This window comes from Protopterus annectens, chromosome 1.part1 (genome assembly GCF_019279795.1).
Source record: "Protopterus annectens isolate FY-2018-M chromosome 1.part1, PAN1.0, whole genome shotgun sequence".
Lineage (NCBI taxonomy): Eukaryota > Metazoa > Chordata > Ceratodontiformes > Protopteridae > Protopterus > Protopterus annectens.
In genome coordinates, this window is record NC_056726.1 from 358,614,425 (window position 1) to 358,634,846 (window position 20,422).

At 41.2% G+C, this 20,422-nt stretch overlaps 1 protein-coding gene across 1 annotated transcript in view; it reads left to right on the top strand.

The window, feature by feature from the left end:
- Positions 1–20,422, top strand: part of MTHFR (methylenetetrahydrofolate reductase) — a 299,098-nt gene that overhangs the window by 216,475 nt on the left and 62,201 nt on the right. Inside the window, exons 10-11 of the mRNA XM_044075243.1 lie at positions 7,511–7,612; positions 18,980–19,099. Coding sequence (XP_043931178.1) covers positions 7,511–7,612; positions 18,980–19,099 — 222 coding nt within the window. The remainder of the gene's footprint in view (positions 1–7,510; positions 7,613–18,979; positions 19,100–20,422) is intronic.

Consider the following 20,422-nt stretch of genomic DNA (forward strand, 5'->3'; position numbering starts at 1 on the left):
CTATTATCAGAGAATGAGTTCACATGTGAGAGATGCAAAATGCTTATTACAATTGGAAGCAAAACTCTCGTACAGACTGTTTATCAGTATATATGCTGACTTCACACCTGCACTCTGCAAGAGGAACATAAAACCTTCTTATGCTTCAGAAATCACTTAAAAACCACAAAGTCCTCCTGTATGAGACATTGTATAAATATGTACCTCATCTGAACCTCAGCACCATTGTAACATCCATTCCACATCCTGCATAGATTCTTCTCTTATTACCATCACAATCAAGAATCACCAAAGTACTCTGGCCCAGCCCTTCAGGATACAAGAGCAATCCACAGTGTACTTATTATGAGTGACCCCATAGGTCAACGGACTGATGCATCATTCACAAGAATGAGCAGAGACGCGATACTGGTCAGCTGCCTCTAAGATGTGAGCAACCACCATATAACCAGGGCACTCAACGCTTCACCCCAAGTATGAGTATGACATGGTCATTGAGCATGTAAATGTGAATGACTTGCTGTATGACCCTTACACTGTATAAAGAGGATGTGTTGAAGCTCTCTGAGCATGTCTGTTGTTGGAAGGAAACTATTCTTTGTAGTGTCCTACCATGACTGAAATTAATGCCACAATTTAAGCTAAGATAGTCTTCTGAAAAGTTCAATAGGTGTCATCCTGGAGGCAAGTAGAAGACTCTCTCGCCTCTTTCATGAAGGACGGCCCACACTTGTATCTTTAGGGCATTGTCCTACTGACTTAAGACTTTCTGCTTCTGTAGAATGTTTCATTAGGCAACATCAAGCTATTCAGGCTACCAGCCTAGGAAACATGAATTCAGATCTGACGCATGTGCAGCACTGCTCGATGCTAAGAGAAAAATGTGGATATTTGCGTTGCCACTGAAACTTGCTTCCAGAGCAGTGATAGTGCTCTCTCTTTACAAATCTTCTCTGCCAGCTACTCATTTATGTTTGCATGCATAGGTAGCAGTAACGTACATGGTGGTGTGTCTTTGTTTTTATCTGAAACACCATCACTTCTAGACTAATCAACCTGGACAATAACTTCAAATTCCTTCATATCACTGACAGCGAAACCAGACATCATACCCCATTCTGACCAACGACAGAACTTTGTCCATGGCAGCCACTGAAACAAACCTTAAGTTTGAGTCCTTCCCTATTAACCCAAAAACAGTCTTTCAAGTGGGGGTCTTTAATGAGCACTCTATAAATTAGCACACCTACACCTCTGCAAGTAAATATACTCAATGCTTCATTGAATGTATCCTTGTAATCTCCCTCTGTCAAATAGTACCCCACACACACTAGAGGCACCAATATGCTGTATCTTTTTTCACCAGTGCAGATAAGTTCATCTCTAACTCCTCCTACGTGTTCACTTCCAAATTTCCCAGTACATAATATCCAGTCCCTACTCTGCCACCCCCCAGTAATCGCTTCTAAACAAGTACTAAAAGCATTCTCCAAGATGAAAAACACCAGCTTTATGGGTCCAGATAATACACGGGGCTTTTCCTTGTCAGTATAAAACATCGCCTATCAGACAACCTTGTTAAGCAATTCAGCCACAGCCTGTCAAAAGGATATGTGCCAGTAGGTAGAGATCAGCTGTTGGAGTTCCCTTCCACATGGGAGGCCTCACTATGGATTCTTACAACTACAGAACTGTCAGACTCTCTGCATCATTTGAAGGGTGATGGAATGCATCATTGAAGACGCCATAAACAGGGGACATGGGAAACCTGTAATCCTTAGAGCCTAACCAATATGGTAGTCTGTTAGTGTAGCAGATTAAGGATATGGACTGTTAATGAGCTGCTTCCTGTAGTACAGGGTTTGATTCCCTCAGCCTTAATTTGCCTGTTTTGTGACCATAAGTAAGTCACTTAACCAGGCAGTGCTTTGGGGCTTTATGCTAGACTACACATCTAGTAACTGGTAATTACCTATGAACCTTTAGAAAAGGTAAATCATGCCTATCTGGCTGACTTCTTTGAGAGTAACTCCATACATGTAGGCAATCTTGATTCAGCTAAGTCTTTTGACACCATACCACACTCTGGCATCATTGACAGACTGCTCAAACTCAGTATAACCCCCCATTTGACCCACTGGATTGCCAAACTGGCTTACTGATTAAAAAAATATATATTCTTAGATTTAATGACACGCTATCCTGTAAGGTACTTGTTTTCAATGGTACACACCAGGGCTGTGTTTTAAGACCACTTCTGTGTGACATCTACCTCTCTGATGTTAAAGGAAAACCACACCCAAAAACTGAAAAAATGTTTTTTCAGCAAATCTTGAATTGCAATACTAATGTCTGTATCAAAGTAAATGGTTACTATTATGTTCTAATTTGTTATACCCCAAAATGACCTGAAAGGAGGCTGCCATAGTTTAGCATGATTTTGCTTTATGGTCAAGCCTTCACTTTCCGGATGTCATTTTAGAGGGACAGAAAGAAACCCCTGTTATAAGGTGATGATTTACTGTGGTTTTCACTCTCATCGATTTACAACAGTACTGTGACTGCCTACTTTTTACTGTTACCATCAATCTAAATTTTTAATTGCTTTGCATCCTTTGATTTTTGTTAGTGGCCATCTCTGTTACAACTTTTTAAAGAATGTTTAAATGGCAGGCTTGAAAATGTATGTGTTTAAGTATAAGAACTCTGACCCTGTCATTAATAGGGGTTACTTGGGCTGATGTTTTTCTCTGTTGCATTCACAGTTTGAAATGTTGTAGCTAGAATTAGTCTTTGTTAGTCTTTCCCAAACTCACAGATTTGTCTCAACAAAACTGTGAGCAACACAAAAATAATTTAACAAAATACCAGAACAAAAATGCACTTTTACAAAAAATAGTGTAGAAAAAATGCAAAATCAAATATGGTCAGAAAGTAAGAGTTAGATGAACATATGTTCTTTCTTTGTGGCACTGAGAGTTTGATTAAAGAGAAAGACATTTGCATCTGAGAACTAAGCTTGAAAGCCCTATCTCTGTTCAGACTCCAGGCGTACCTCTCAAGTTTACCTCATTACGAGGAACCTACCTCATTTGGGGTCTTAAAAAGTTCATGTTCCGCGAAGTTCCTCAAAGTTCCATATTGAAAGAGTCTGTCACACATTCAGTGTTAGGAATTTTTTTTAAGTGAAATCCATAATAAATAGAAATTAATTATATTAATTCATTAAAGGACCTTCTTTATAAGTAAAACCAGCATATTTTAACCATCCTGTGACCTTTCTAGTTGAAGGTGTTGGTAAGCTGTTAGCAGGTGTTCCACATTTTGCCCATTTTTCCACGTTATGAAGGCGAGTGTTCCTCATTTTGGAGATGGAAGGTTGAGAGCTATGACTCCAGGTTACACTATTTATCTGAGGTGTAATGCTGGCAATCTGTAACCAGTAAGGCCGATTTAAATGCCATTGTCTGAGGCATTGTTTTCTTAATGGCTGTGTAGTTGGGGTAAATAACCTAACCTAATTACTCTGCCACTCATAGTAGCCTTTGTGATATAACAGATGAGAACAAACACAGGTAAGAAAGGCAAAGTTATTAAATAATGCTTTTTTCTGTATGTGAAGTATTTTAGTGTTGGATTACAGGGAAGTAAAACCACTTTCTGGAAAGAAAAACTTGACTTTTTTTGTGGAGTTCTCCTTTAAATGCCTCTGGCTGACCAAGCTCATGGGACGACTGCAAGCTTGGAGCCGTCATCTTCTCAACTGAAGACATTTAAATCCTCCAGCAGGACCACACTGGAACAAGCTCATGATCAGGGTAATGTCTAAAGCTGAACCCCAAAACATGTAGCACCTTACACTTTGGGGAAACATGAACTATCTTACGCAGGTTATATAAATGACACCCCTCGTAATACTGATACTGTGAGGCTTTAAGTACCTTTGTGGATAACAGGCTATCCTTTGACCACCATAGATCACTGTCATTATGAAAGCTTTCTGCCTTAATCAGCTGATTACTAAGAGTATCTGTCTTTAGTTTAAAAAGGTCACCGTTTTCCTCTACTCTTCTCTCAAGCCCATACTATGCAGTACAGTAGACCTTTTGGTTTTTACCTGTCCAGACATGAAAATTCCAAGTGGTTCCTCACTACTGCTTGACAGGGGCACAAGAATATAATTTTTTTGGGTGGCGAAAGCCAGGGAACCTTTTTGGCTAGGCTTGTATAGGCCCCAGGGCCAATAGCCTAGTACCTACCTATGAACCCAAGTAGCTCTGCATAACTTCCCTGTGTTGCACAGAGTATCTAAAAGCCTTTTCTCCTTTCTGTCTCTTGATGACACACTATTACACTATTATCCTAATCATGATTTTGTTCAAGTGTGGTCCTCTTGGAGGATCTGAGTGTCTTTAGTGGAGTTGATGACCGGTCCAAGTTTGCAGTCATGCATGAGCTTGGCCACCTCGAAGTCTACAAAGCTGTAAATGACCTGGTCACCTCTCCTCCATTCTAGCCTATGGAGTTTGTTGGCATCCTTCTGCACTGGTTATCAGCCATTCCAGACCCTCTGTTGTTTTCAGTTATGTCTTACCTTCTTTTGTTTTTGAGATTGAAGGGTTTTCATCAAGCCATTGTCTTCCACAAACAGACTGTGTTCATTTCTGCTTTTGAATGTCTGTCGTCTCTGATTTTGCTTCCCTAGTGTTATTGGTGGATTAACTTTACCTTGATCTATGCCTTGCCCTTTAGGATAAACTGTCTTGTTACCATCTTCTGAAATTTAAGATTTATCATACTTGGGAGCTTCTACAGGCTGACTCTTCTTTATTCAAGCTGTCAGATTTCACAAGCCTCCCTTGCCTTGATAACCATTCATCAGTAGCTTCTTTGTCCTGGTTATCCCTTACCTACTTTTCTAGGGGCTTCAAGCTAATTATGTTGCTGTCAGTGCTGCTATGGTGTTTTTGTCCTTTTTTCTTTGGGGTTACCAGATCCCTGTTAGTCCTTGAACTCTTATAGATTTCAAGCTTTAATTTTCTTCAGTCTTAACTCATTTTTAATCTTTCAAGGTACTGTTGTGTTTTGAGGCCTTATCTGTGATTGAGTTTAATGATTCACTAGAACTGTCTTTTTTTGAGCAATATAGTTGCTAGCTCAGTATTTCACCCTTCTCAAGACACAGTTTTGGGGGGTTTGAATTTTCTCCCATTGACTGGTTTTTGCTGTCACATCTTAGAGTTCCCACCCTGCTTGTTAGATGGACACTGTTCTTTCTTTTGCTAGGCACTTGGTTTATCTTGACTTTTGTACAAGGTAGGCAGGATCCTAACCAGTCCTCTTGTCACGTTGTTATGCAGGATTGTCTCCCCACTTGTAGATTAGGTACTGTTATAGGTTCATAGGTTCATAGGTTAGTACTAAGCTAACTGCCCTTGCGAGCCATTGTAAGCCTAGCCAATTATCCCTTGTTATGATTTCTCTTGGAAATATTACCTTAGAGAGACCATCCTTGTGAGCAGCCACCCAGAAGCATGTTTGGCTGGGACTCTGACCTAAAGATGAGAACGATGGACCAGTCCTATCACATATACAAAGTATGTACTTAATAAGAAGTAGAACTAGGTCCACCAAACCCTGCTTGGAATGCGAGGTTGGTTCTTGTTTCGTATCCTCATGACTCCCCTTTCAGTAGGTTAACATATGTCTGGGGGTTTTCCTCAGCCCAGGACTGTGTGTAAAATAGAAGAATTAGTAGCTTGACAAACTTGTGTGCAGAGCTGCTCAAGTTGTAGAGGACAGTAGACCTATTCCTCCACATCTGTTGGTATGGGAAGTCCATAACTTTCATTTTGTTTCTTTTGCCCCACAGAGAGGGAGATTTGCAGTGGACTGCCATCTACATTCTTTTGCTCCAAGCAGCTAGATGCCCATTAGAAAATGATAATACCAAAGACCACTCTAGCAAGGGTATGTCTGCCTCCTGTGCTTGGCTTCATAAATGTCTGTATTATTAACATTTATACCATGACTAACACTTTCACTAAGAATTTTTGCTTGGACCTTGACTTCAGCCGTTGAGCCCATTAGCCCTGTTGTTAATAAGATTTGTCATGGTTAACAGGATTGTACCTTGAGCTCTCACCTAGTGGCCATTATCTTTATCTGCACTCCCAGGTGCTTAACTTATATTGCTTGAGATTCTTCCCAACAGTCAACCATGGTAGAATGTCCAAAGACTGGTAAAGCATATATGTACTCGCCATATCATTTGATCTGCAGTGCTTTTTTATTTTCCCTCTCTTCCTTCATCTGGCAGCTTAAGATTGTTTACTTTGTCAGGGGAAGTTGTATTTATATATCCTTTTTGTTCTCTGTTTTGCAGGCTGTGCTTGTGAACTGTATGGGAGAAAACTGAGTAGAGTATGAATTGGGCACAGTCTCTCAGCCTACGAGACATGAGAGAACAAAATTGCTGAGCTGAGGAAAAGCATTAAAGAAAATCACAAGATACCCATTGCAGAAAACCCTAGTACAATTAAAAATAAAAGTGCACATGTGCTCCTTTTTGATACAAAGACAATAGAAGTAAGAAGCATTTTCCCTCTCCACTATCTCCTTTCCTTGTTAACCAGGTGTACCAGACCCATTTTAGCCTCCCCCAGGCTCAAATCGACCAATGTCCAGGGCTGGTGAGGCAATCGGGATTGCTGAAGCAGCATCGTACTGTTGCTGGGAAGTGGGCCTCAACTCCTCTCACCCTGTGGCAGCCTTGTAAGCTCCACAAAGTTGATGTGGTAATGGAGTTGCAGACTTGGATTTTACACAAGTGTGATTTTCATTTAAGGAGTATTGCAGTTGACCTATCAAAGTGTGGTTCCCATTTAAAGTCGTATTGTAGCTACTAGCTCACCACACACTATATGTAGAAGCACAAAGGGTTGGAGGGTAGCTCAAGCATCTGTAAACATGCATACTAATGCAGCATCGTCACGTGCATGATTTCGGTACCTTTGCACATTTTATCTTTCTTTAGTGGGGCCATCTGCCAACGCAGATAGTGGAAGAGTGAGATTGGGCTTTCAGGCATACCTGTCAACTGTCCAGATTTTCACAGTATGTCCAGATTTTTGCCTTATATTTTTGGTCTGTTCTTCATAAAATTTGTGATATTCTGGCACATCACTGAAGGATAAAGTCACTACATAATGACAGATATTGGAGCTTCAAACTTCATACCCTTCAGAAAATTCATGCAAAAGCTGTTTTATCAACTTGCCAGGTTTAGAACAATATTTAAAATTTGTTTGATTTTTGGACTTGTATGCTTCAACGCCCTGCTGGAGTGCGAAGTAAAACTGTGATTGAATAATGGGCCTTGAATGTTTTGTATATAATAGTGTAAATGCAGAATAACACCAAAAGTTTGATTTAAAATTTATGGTTCTTAGATGGTAGGTGACACAAGTGTGTTCATAAGTAACCCTTATCCACTGATATGTTTTCTCAGGCATATTTGGAATTTTTCACTTCTAGTGAAAACGTAGCAGCACTGCTGAAGGTTTTAAAGAAGTATGAGCCCAGAGTCAACTACCATATTGTCAATGTAAAGGTAAGGCCATAACTGTTCACTTAACCATTCACAGTGGCATCTTTTCTTTTATTGCAAATGGTATATTTCAGGAGAATTTGTAAGGTATCATAGCTCTTATACTGAATCTGAGGAAGAAAGTAAACATTAAATCTGTCGTTTTAACAGCTGAAAAAATGCTAAAGAGGCAACGTTGTTGTTCATCTTGTTGCACCTGAGAATGTTAAACCATTGTCATGGACATACCCGTTTGTTTTTCCATTAATTATTCTTTGAGGGAATTGGTAACTAAAGGTGGTATTGTAACCCTAAAAGCACTGAAGTGTGTATAATGTATGCATGACATGTGTATACTAAACAGCAAAAACATTCAGAGCTGTGTGCATTCTGCAGACTTCACTGCAGATTGAAGGCTTTTACAAGACACGAGGTACAGGTGTCCTTTCATGAGAATGTGATGAGAATGTATTGATAAAATCATGTTCTCATTGTACAGGGTATGGAGACACTTGTGTGTGTTTATGTCCAACATTCACTGAAAATATCCATCTGAGATTCTAAGTGTGGCATAAACCTGCATGAATAACTGCTGAATGACTTTTTTTTTTTGTTATGAAGTTATGCATTTATAATGGGACCATTACCTTCACAGTGGGGACCAGAATAATGGAGAAGGAAGTTAAGGTTGGGGAGAACTGAAAAGGCACAAAAGTAAATGTAATGAATAGCATGTAGGTTTACTGACGTGAAAATGTCAGCTTACGAAAAGTTTATGAAAAAAGTGAATTTGTAAATTCAGTATGAAATAGCAACATGATGATTTTAGAATACATGTTTGATAAATTGAGTTCAATAAAGCTGTGTTTAAAAAAAATCTAAGAAAGTAGAATTTGTCATACAGCCATTTTCACCAGCATTTTCACCCCCCCCCCCCCCCCAGTCCTTTGTAGCCATCCAGCAAATCTATTTTGTATACCTGAGGATTCAAAAATATATTCTCTCATCATTGTTACATTGGCCGTGTTTTTCACTAGACACCAAGTGTTCATGTCACAGCAAACTAAATGAAAGATAAATAGTCATGGAATACTATATAGAGATTGTGTACATTTGCTTCCAGTGAGGCAACAGTCTGTTTCTACTAGGACGGAAAGTGTATCCCACAAGATGTCAACTTTCTGGATCAAAGCAAGGGGCTCATGTTGTACACTGTTATAGGCTGGTTGCATACCTAAATTGCTCCTCCTTGACCATATTAAACTGTGACTCCATTTGTCCATATTTAGTGGTATTTGCCCCCTTCCTTAATTGCTGTAGTTATTCTTATAAAATACAGAGCACCATAACCTGCAGTTGTAATTATACCAAGTATGAGATAATCCTTTAAGACACCATTTTTATGAGTACGTGCTCCAGGAGGCGAGAACTTACTACTAGAAAGTATTGCATCTCCAAATGGAAAATATTTTCTATCTGGTATCTTAAAAATGAGAATCCCCTTCAGTTGGGGGTCCCTGCAATTTTGTCCTACTTTTGTGAGCTTCTCAAAACTGGGCTAGCCTGTTTCTCTGTAAAGTGCACTTGTTTGCCATTTCTGCCTGCATGCCAGTTAATCCCCATTGCTCTCCAGAATTAATTCATACATTTTCAAAAGAGCATCCATCATTTGAATCCACGTAGGAGGGCTGTCCCACATTCTAGGATCTCAATTTTATTTTGGTTAAAAAAATACTTTGTCACTTTTTGAACCAGCAGATGTTCTTTGTGTTTCACTGTTGCAGTCATAACTTGTCCAAACTCTCCTAACCTCTCTGGGATTCACCATCTACAGGAAAAAATCCCATTTCCAACCCACAAGACAGATAACCTTCGTAGGAGCCCTCCTGGACACATCTGCCCAAAGAGCATTCCTCTCTGCAGAGAAGCAGAGCTTTCTCACACTACTTTTCTCATCTAGCTCACAAGACACATCTCACAGCAAGGAAGTTCCTGCAAGCGCTTGGGTACATGGCTTCCTGCATCCTTCTGGTACCTTTAGCCAGGCTCCACATGAGAAAACTACAATATTATCTCAAGAACCTATGGAGCCAACATTCACAGTCACGAACACCAGCTGCCTCTGATCCCCTGCTTAAGGAAGGAATTTCTATGGTGGGCAGCAGCTTGTACCCAGAACAGGGGGCTACCCTTCACCCTTTCCCCAATCCTAGACCATCACCACCAGTGCCTCAGACACAGCCTGGGGTGCTTATCTAGGAGACGTGTACTCGGGGCACCTGGGATCAGGGAGACTTTACCCTCCACATCAACATGAAGGAATTGCTGGCGGTATACAGAGCTATAATAGCATTCAGGAGCCACCTCAGACCAGGAGTTCTCCTGAGCAAGACCGACAACACCACAGTCATGTGGTACATCAGCAAACAGGGGGGAACACACTCATACTCCTTGTGCCGCCTAGCTATGCTTATCTGGCAGACAGCTTCAATGATGGGTCTGCATCTGATAGCCCAGTACATTCCAGGGGAGCACAACACCCTGGCAGACCATCTCGGCAGGAGTGTCTTGAACCCACACAAGTGGCAGGTATACAAGGACACCTTCCTCTACATCATACACCTCTCTTTTGCACAAGCGCTGCTAGGTAGTCCAGAATCAAGGTGAGAGAGGCACGGGTGCTGTTTTCACCCTTTATTTTGGCACCATGCAGTGAATCTTTTCCATTTTGCAGAATAAGATTTTCTGGTACCTGGCTTTCTGGCCTTTTTAATGATATCCAAGACCTGTTTGCTCAATAATGGCCTGTTATCCACCTCTGGAGTGTAAGCCATGCGGATAGGCTGAGTGTGTGAAGATTTGGGTGCAGTACCGACCCTTTTTCTTGGGTTAGTAGTTTTTCTGTGAGAGGCAGGCTGATGGATGATTCTGTGGTTAGGCTGAGAAGTAAGGGGTACCAGTGCTGTCTGGGCCAGTTTGGGGCAATGAGGATAGCCCTTGGCCCTTCCTCCATTATCTTAGATGTGTCCAGGAGGGCTCCTAGGAAGGTTATCTGTCTTGTGGGTTGAAAATGGGATTTTTTCCTGTTGATGGTGAATCCCAGAGAGGTTAGGAGAGTTTGGACAAGTGATTACTGCAACAGTGAATACACTCGAGCATCTACATTTATGGTAAGTGTACACAACTGCACTTTCTCTGCCTCCCTAAAGTTTTGTACTTGGAAAATTATTTTACTACTTACTTCTCCAGGAAAGCTTTCTGAGCTTCAAGCTTTTATGCCCCCTCTTTCTTATTTTCATAAGTGTAGTGTCTCTTTTAGGGCTTAACCCTTCATTCATGCCAAAGGTGGTTATTGAGTTGTTTCGCAGTCAGGCAGGCATTTACTTACCTTCTTTCCAAATCCACAGAACAGGGGTGAGAGGCTTCTGCCTTCCCTGGATGTGCAACAACAACTCAGATTTTACTTTGATAAGACTAAAGACATTAAGAAAACGGACCAGCTTTTTGTTTACTTCCAGGAAGACACGTTGGGCTATCTAGTTTCTAAACAATCTCCAGCTGGATCTTGAAATCTATCTCCTTTTGTTATTCCTACTATGGCAAGTCCTTGTCTTCACCTGTGAAAGCAAACTCCAGCAGAGCATTATCCTCCTGTGGTACCTGCTTTAAAGGCATTGACTGCAGAGCCATTCTGGAAGCAGCCACTGAATCCTCTGTACACACCTTCAGTAAACACTACAGAGTGGATGCCTTTTCTAGGTCAAGGACTTCCTTTGCCAGATCCTTACTTCAAAGACTGGCAGAATTCTGTCCTGTCTCCAGTGCATCCACCCTATTCAACATCTAAGCTTTGGGACTCGTCCATTAATACCAAACAGTAAATGCCATACTGATCACAGCTGCAGTATTGCATCCCCCTGTCCTTCCTTCCTTCCTTCCCTTTGCTGTTTTTACTCATTTTTTGTACCCTGTCTATTGATGGGGTGGAAGAGTCCCTTCTTACCCTCCTTTTAGCTGAATTTTTTTTTTCTTCACTCTTTCGGCTCTGACTTCTCCAGGTTCTCCTGACTTTAGATAGTCTGAGGATTGTACACTCCTATGTCTGCTTTTGTACCTCTGTGACCATGGGCTTTGATTGTACATTGGACATATGAGCATATAGAACGAGATAGCCCATCAGTATTGGAATATTGCAAGGACATCTACTGCTAATGTAAGATCTGATGTCAGTCTTCACATAATCCTTGACTGTCAGAACCGACTCAGCCATTTTTTTCAGCTCGCGCTTCCCAAACCCTTCAGCTAGGCTCTACCCATAATGCTCCTCACTAAATTATCTCAGATCTCGTTTGCTGCTTCCTGGTGTCAGACGCGTCTGTCCTATCTCTCGATGCATTATTATACTGTAAGTTTTCTGTGTTTTCTGTATAGTTTCTGTATAGTCTCTCTTTATTTCTACCTGCTCCTCTCTCCTTTCCTGTCCTTTAAAAAAAAAAAAGCCTTTTTCTCTCTGTCTCTCTCTCTTCATGTGTGTGTGTGTGTGTTTATAAAGCTAGGCCTTTCCTTTGTTAGCATGGCCGATAAGTCATTTAAGGGCACCTCTGGCTTTAAGAGGTGCGAAAAATGTGACAGGAAGATGCCCAACTCAGATGGACATGTTTTCTGTGTATATTGTTTAGGCTCTGTCCATTTCCAGGAGACTTGTGTAGTTTGCCATAGTTTCTCCACCAGAACCTTGACTGAGTGGAGAAACAAACTCATTTTGAAGGGACTTTTAAAGGGTGATTTTGAAGAGGCCATATCTGGTCCAAGAACTGAAGCCAGCTCTTCCTCCTCTTCGTCTTCGTCATCAACATAAATGACCACATTAGGTTTCGAGAACTGTATCTGAACCACCTTCTAAATTGACAAAATAACCTATGGTGCCGACTGCATCTTCAGCACCAGTAGGTAAGAATGATTCTATGTCAAGTCAAATCTCGGAGCAGACATCAGGAGCTTCGGTACTAGTGGGTTTATAAGTACCGGAGCAAACTAGCGTCATTTACTTACCAAGGACTTCCTATTCGCCATCTGTGGACCCTTTTGTTGACTGTTTACCTAGTTCATGGAACCAAGACCACCTAGGTCCCCTCCTCTGTTTGGTCCACTAAGAGTCTATCCAAGTCGGACATAATGAGATTGGTCGTCCAGCTCCTGATGGCGTGGAGATTGCCTCCATCCTTGGTTCTTAGCCAGCTTGACTCTGGAACTGGTCCTTCCTCGACACCCTCTCAGATTCCTCCTCTGACTCCAGCTGAGTGTTCGGGGCCCTTTGCACGACTTGCCTGGCTCTGACTGCCTCGGTGCTGGTTGAGTTTCTCCTGCAGCAGCAATGGTTGCCTTGAGTTCTTCCGGTTTGTTGAAACTGGAGATCTCACGGGGTCAAGGCTTTGTTGATGGTTCCGAAGGGCAGGGTTCAACTTAGATTCCTTTGGAGCCTTTCATGCCCCCGGTGCCTCAGAATTCATAAGCTCAAAACTGGCTTTTGATTTGGTGGCAGCTTCCTCAGTGCGGAGTGCGACCACGTTTCCAAAGGAATCTATTTTGGTTCTGAGCTCCCATTTCTCTTTGGGGTCCTGCCTTTTAAATCATGGAGAAGGCTTTATCCATTGTGGACTCTGTCCCTGTCAGGCCAAGTATCTTGTCCGTCACCTGGACCTGAGCTTCCCCCAGCCTCTTCCCTGGGACAGAGGGTGCAAAAGCCTCCAGACCAGTCCACCCTGGTGATTTCTTCTTTGAATACCTCTCCAGAACATCCCACTGAAGTGGTACCTGTGAAGAAAAAGTGCAAGAGGAAGCACTTAGACTCAGCAGAGGAGTCTTTCGCAGAGGATACAGATTTTGATGAAGGGGAAGGTTCCCCTAGTTCACCCCCCCCAATGATGTTTCCTTTGGGGACATCCTAGAAATCCTGAAACAGAGGGGTGGCTGGACTTCCCTCCAACCTTCTTCAGAGGAATCGGTATATCCAGAGGCTTTTCTTGCCCAGGCCTCTACCTCTTGGATCTCTCTGCCCGCTGATGATCTTATTAAACTGGGCCTGGAAAATTCCTGATTCCATCGAACCGATTCCAAAAAACACCTGACCAGATTTTGTCTGCCCCTAAAGACTAGCAACATTGGCCCAAGGGTATTCCTGTAGACACCATGGTGATAGCAGCAGCCACCAAAAAGGAACTTGCAGAAGATAGTCCTACTATCCATCCTCCTAACAAGGAGTCTAGGACTATAGATAGGTTTGGTAAGACCGTATATGCTTCATCGACCTTTGCTATCAGGTCCTTGAATTATATGATGCACTTCATTAGGTTGCAGAAAAATCTGATCAAAGAGCTTTCAGACACTCAGAGATGCAGTAGCTGAAGGGGCCCAAGATAAGGTTACCTCTCAACTCCCCACCCTTGAATCGATTTCCAATTTGTCCATGACTCTAATTGCTCATGCAGCTAAAGAGACAACAAGAGCAGCAGGTTCAGGCATAGCCATCAGGAGACATTCCTAGATGCGCTTGTGTGACTTTGCAGAGCCATTTAAATCTTCTTTCATCAACGTTCTGTTTGATCATCCCTGTTTGGGCCCAAGGTTAAAGACACACTAGCCAGATGTGAGAAAGATGGGAAGACTCTTTCTGCCGTAGGCATATGCTTCTCCACTCCTCAATGGCCCTACTCTAGGAACCAGAGAAGTGAGAGGCTATGGTTTAAAAAAGGCCCAAGGGTTTTTCCAGTACTCAAGTGGCAAGGACTTCTCCCAGGGCAGAGGGGGAAAGTAATAATGGAGTTCTAATAATGGAATTCTAGAGGCAGAGGTGGCCTGCAAAACCAGGGGTAAAGAGCTTCTTTATCAGGTAACTCTTCTACCAGTGTTCCTGAACAGAAGCCTTTTTGCCTTCCTCTGGAGTCAGTTTGGGGGACTTATCCCTGCACCAACATGCCTGGCTACAAATGGACAAATGGATGAAAGTGATTATTTCCAGAGGCTACATCATTCCCCTTTCTATAAAACCAAAAAGACAAAAAAGGCTCCCAGATGTTCCACCAAATCACAGGGAAGCAGCAGTCATAGAAATTCAAAAACTGCTCGACAAAGGAGTCATCCAATCAGTCCCACCAAACCAGAAGGGATCCAGAATCTACTCAATGTTCTTTTTAGTGCCTAGAAAACCAGGGGACTGGAGACTCATTTTGGATCTCAGCCAGTTGAACAAATCAGTCCAACAAACCAAGTTCCAGATGGTCTCGGTACAATCAATACTTCCATTCTTGGAAAAAGACAACTGGATGTGCTCAATAGATCTTCAGGATGCGTATTACCCCATAAAAATGGACAGCACTCCAGAAGACTTCTGCTTTTCCAGCTGGGAGCCAGTCACTGTTAGTTCAGGGCACTGCCCTTTGGCCTCACCACAGCCCTCAGGGTGTTTACCAAATGCATGGCAGTTGTAGCAGCACGTCTCAGACTGCTAGGATTCAGAGTATTTCCATATTGTCAACTGGCTCCTTACTGCTACCACCAGGTGTCAACTAGTAAAGGCAAGAAATTGAACCCTTCATCTTTGGGACCACCTTAGGAATCGCAACAAATTATGAAAAATCTCATTTGGAACCCACTTGACAACTGAAATTCATTGGAGCTATACTAGACACAGTCACAGGATTTGCATCACTACCATTAGAAAGGCTCCAAAGGATCAGGTCACAAGTAAATCACATTATTCAGAACAGACGTTTTCCAGCAAGACATGTACTACAGTCTCTAGGGTCAATGGCAGCCTCTATTACTCTAGTTCTTGTGGCTAGATATCACATGTGGATTCTTCAATGGCTTCTGGCCTCCCCGGTGGTCATTACTAAACCAACTGATGTCTCATCAAATTGTGATCACCAATCGTTGCAAACAAGACCTGCCTTGGTGGCTCCATTCCAACAAAATCTTGTTGGGCCATCCCTTTGTCCTTACTCAGCCCCAAGCCATAGTGACCACGGATGCTTCTCAGATAGGGTGGGGGGGCATTATCTGGGAAGGACAGTCCAAGGTACTTGGTCCCAGATGGAGGGCAATTTGCATATCAATGTTCTTGAGATGAGGGCGGTGCTCTTAGAGTTTCAAGCATTTCAGGATGCCCTTCCCTCTAGAACAGTGGTAATACAAGCAAACAATATGTCAGTAGTCTGGTACACCAACAAACAAGGGGGAACCAAGTCTTACCCACTTTGTCAAGAAGCCCTCAGAGTATGACAATGGGTAATTTTTTCCAACTGCTTTCTAATGGCAAAGCACATTCCGGGAAGCTCCAATGTAATTGCAGACAAGTTGAGCAGAACTGTCCTAATGCCTCATGAATGGTCTGTCAGTCCACTGGCGGCAGAAAAGATATTCCGCCACTGGAGTCAACCTTGCTGTGATCTGTTTGTGTCCCCTTTGAACAACAAGTGCAGCAGTTACTATGCCCTAGTCCCCCCCCCCCCTGCTGGGATAGTCACCCAGAAATGATGTTCTCCATGATTGGCCTCCCGGTCTTCTGTATGCCTTTCCTCTGACTCCTGTAATATGTCAGTTTCTAATGAAAGCCAAGAGATTGAAGAACAAAATCCTCATTGCTCCGTTCTGACCTCGACAAGTCTGGTTTCCTTTCCTTTGGCCTCAACTGCTTTGGAAACCTTGGAGTCTGGACCCAGCTCCAGACCTGTTATCCCATTCAGAGGGAATGGTTCATGTGAATCTTCACAGTCTCAAGCTTACTGCGTGGCTTCTCCAGTTCCCATGATTTGCCAGTCATTCCTTTCTCACTTTCGCAGTCCGAAAGATTAATTTGGCTCACCACAAACCTTCAACTAGAAAGCTGTACCATAACAAATGGATACAATTCACTAAATGTTTGTCTGACTGTAACATTGACCCCTACGCAGCTCCTTTGGATAAAGTTTTAGATTTTCTAGCTTCTCTATCACTTTGGTTCCTCAGGTTCTACAATTCGAGTCCATCTTGCTGCAATATCTAATTTCCATATTTTGTTTGATGGATCATCACTAAAGTCTCATAAACTTTGCAAAGCATTTTTGAAAGGAACCTTAATGTTAAGGCTTTCGTTTAATTGTTCCATGGGATTTGCCTTTGGTGCTACAGTCTCATTTCTTCCTCCTTTGAACCTTTGGCAACTTGTGATTTTAAAGTTCTTGACCTGGAAAACTTTGTTTTTGATAGCTATTGCTTCAGCCAGAAGAATATCGGAGATTTAAGCCTTGTCCTGCAAGCCCCCCATTTAATATTCCATAAGGACAGGATTTCCTGCAGGATAAATCCATCCTTTTTTCCTAAGGTTGTTTCAGAGTCAAATAGCAATCAAACCTTACATCTACCAGTCTTTTCCCCTAATTTCTGCAATAAAGGAGAGTACTGCCTGCACTTATTAGATATACACAGGCAATTTTACCTACACAGAACAAACGCTGTTAGAAAATCCAACCATTTTGTGGCTTTCTCCTCGCTTTCTTAGGTAACCCAGTTTCTAAAGTTACTTTGTCAAAATGGTTAAGGGTCTGTATCACATTTATTTATCACTCAAAGGGACTTCACCCACCATGTCATGTGAAAGCTTATTCAACTAGAGCTGTAGCAGCTTCTGCAGCTTTTCATGCTAGACCTTCTTTGGATGACGTGTGCAATCAGCTACATGAGCATCTCCTCATACCTTCATTACTCATTGCAAAGTAGACCAGGTCTCTAGGGAACGTGCATCATTCTTTTCAATGGTTGCTCAGGAATATTCTTTCATGAGACCTCCCAATATTAAGGTAGCTAAGGACTCTGTCCCACAGTCCAGGATTATGTGAAGATTGACAACATCAGATAAAGAAGCTTTGTTTTACCATAATATTCCATCTGTGTTGTCGATCTTCACTAATCCATGTCATTCCCTCCCTCCTTCCCCCTGCCTAAGACTCTACTAAGACTGAATATTCCCAAAGACTGGCTTCTTAATAGGGACACAGATATGGTCTCTTATTTATTACTACTTGTCTGTTGTAGGCAAACTCAATCTGAGGTGATTTAGTGAGTAGCATTATGGATAGAGCCTAGCTCAAGAGTTTGGGAGGCACGAGCTGAAAAAATGGCCAAGTCTGTTTCGAGGCTCAGAACGGAGCCCACAGTCAAGGATTAGTGAAGATCAACAACACAGATGGAACATTATGGTAAGGCACAACTTTTTTTTCTTGCACAGTTTTGCTATTCTGTTAGACCCTTCCTTGATTATTGCTTTTAACTGCAAACTTATTCTAGTCTTGCCTTTTAAAATAAAGGAGGTAAAGCATAACAGAATCTGGCACAAAGTTGTTCTTAAAGTTGATAGAAGGAAAATTTAGAGGATGTGCACACAGAGCATTCACATCAGAATGCATGTCCACTCTGTTATTTCACTTTTGATGTGAGCAATACAGCCATTGCCTTTCACTTTTTCTGGCACACCTGAGGAGTATAAATTCTTCCTGCAGGCTATGACGTATGAGTTCTGGCACGTTAACTCTAGGATGTCGAAGTGTTTCATTAGTTGTAACTCTGCTTAGTTTACTTGTTCCCTTTTGCCAGCTCCTGGAGCTTGTCTTAGTACAGCAATATCACTCTGATAGTCTCTCGTTTTAAGAGATGTTTTTCTTGTCCATGTCTTCTAAGCATGCTAATTTTAGAAAGTTTCACCATTATAACTTGAAATTCATCCACTCCTCTGGTAGTGTCCCTTTGTTTATATTGTTCCTGAAGAGGGCTGTGCTCAAGAGATACCCTTGCAAGCTGACAGATTTTGAGAGCTTTTGCAAGGAAGAGTGGACAAATATTGCCAAGTCAAGATGTGCCATGCTGATAGACTCCTATCAAAGAAGACTGAATGCTGCAATTAAATCAAAAGGTGATTCAGCAAAGTATTAGTTTAATGGTATGCACACTTGTGCAACCAGCTTATTGTATGTTTTTTATTTTTTATATTTTTTTCCCCAAGAGATTTGTTTGTTTTTCAATTGAATTCTACAGGATATAGGTCACATTAAGGTGGGAAACGTTTTGAAATTATTTATTGTGGTCTCATTTTTTTTATATCACAAAAACCTGACATTTTAACAGGGGTGTGTGTACACTTTTTATATCCACTGTATGTGGTTTTACCAGGTGATTTAGTTTGCTGAAATTGCCTTGGAAACCTTTATTTGGTGATTTTACTGGTGTATTACTGGATGTAACTTGAAAATATTGTAACATTAAACTAACTTTTTATTTTCTGTTCCTTATTCTTCGTTTTTATTTTCTTGCTGTTCTATGAAACCAACTAAAATACATTTATGCTCATTTCTTTCATAGGGAAAAAATATCACCAATATTCCAGAACTGCAGCCAAATGCTGTTACTTGGGGAATCTTCCCTGGCCGTGAAATTATACAGCCCACTGTTGTTGATCCTGTCAGTTTTATGTACTGGAAGGTAAGGGATGGACTGTCTTAATTTTAAGTAGTTTCGTGTAGCTCTAAGTTTCTTTTTAATGAGGTTATATATGTTAACTAGACAGATGAAATCTGTTCCAGTTTTCATATTTATATCCTGCATTTGGACATCAACTTCTGAAGATTAATAAAAATCACTGGCTAAAGAATGAAAAGCATTATGTCAGTGCTAAGAAAGAGTATATCTTTGGTTGTAGCTTTTTGTAGCTTTTGAATACATGTAACAGTGTTTTATTTTTTTATTCAGACTCTTGTCAAAAAAGGTGCTAATGAGTGTGATGTGAGGTATTGCCAGCTATGCCAGGAGAGGTAGGGCAGTGGATGTGTAACATATGCCTTGGAGTTTTGTAAAGAATTGTATGTCCTTTATATATCAAACTAATTTGTACAGTTGCTTATGTTGAAAAATGTACTTGTGGGGGGGCGGAGCCTAGATGGCCAGCTTTGAGCAGTGAAATTTCAGAGCTCCAGAAACTAGTAAAATAATATAGGGAAATATTATTATTTTTGTGGAAAAAAGGTCAAAATTCTATAGATAAACATCTAATCTATATAATTATCAAATTTGGTGGGGTTATATAAAAAATTTCCTGTCAAAGAAGCTTGGAGATATTTTGAGATATTGAAAATGAACAACTCAAGGAATTCTCATCCAGATGCTGCTCTGAAGAGAGAACTACAATTACTGACAACTACCTTACAGGAACTTTCACTGAAAATGGATAGTGTTAAAGATGACTTGGAAAATCTCAAATTAAATTCTCAAAGACAGACTGATACTCTCAAGGAACTTTTACAACAACATCAAACAAAAATAACCAACATAGAGACATCTCTAAATGACATTGAAGGGAAACTCAAGGATGAAGAGGCACAAGAAGAATACCTGCTTAATCAAAATGCTTGACTGCTTAACAAAGTAAATGACTTAGAAAACAGGGAAAGGAGGAATAACCTTGGGATCTTCGGATTGCCTGAGAACACTGAGGGTGTTGACATTATTTCATTTTTAACTACTTGGATTCCTGACTTTTTAGACTTGAAAGGTTTCTCCTATGGAATTGAGAGGGCATACAGAGCTCTAAGGAATCCTGATTTTAACTCAACAAATACTTCACCTAGATCAATAATCATAAAATGTCTTTCATTCCTGGACAAGGAACTAACCTTAAAATCTGCTTGGAGGAAAATCACTCTTAAAATGCAATCAAAGCCTGATAAGGTTTGATAATGATTATTCTACAAGAATAATGGAACAAAGGAAGGAGGTCTGGCCAATAGTAAAACTACTAAAACAAAATAA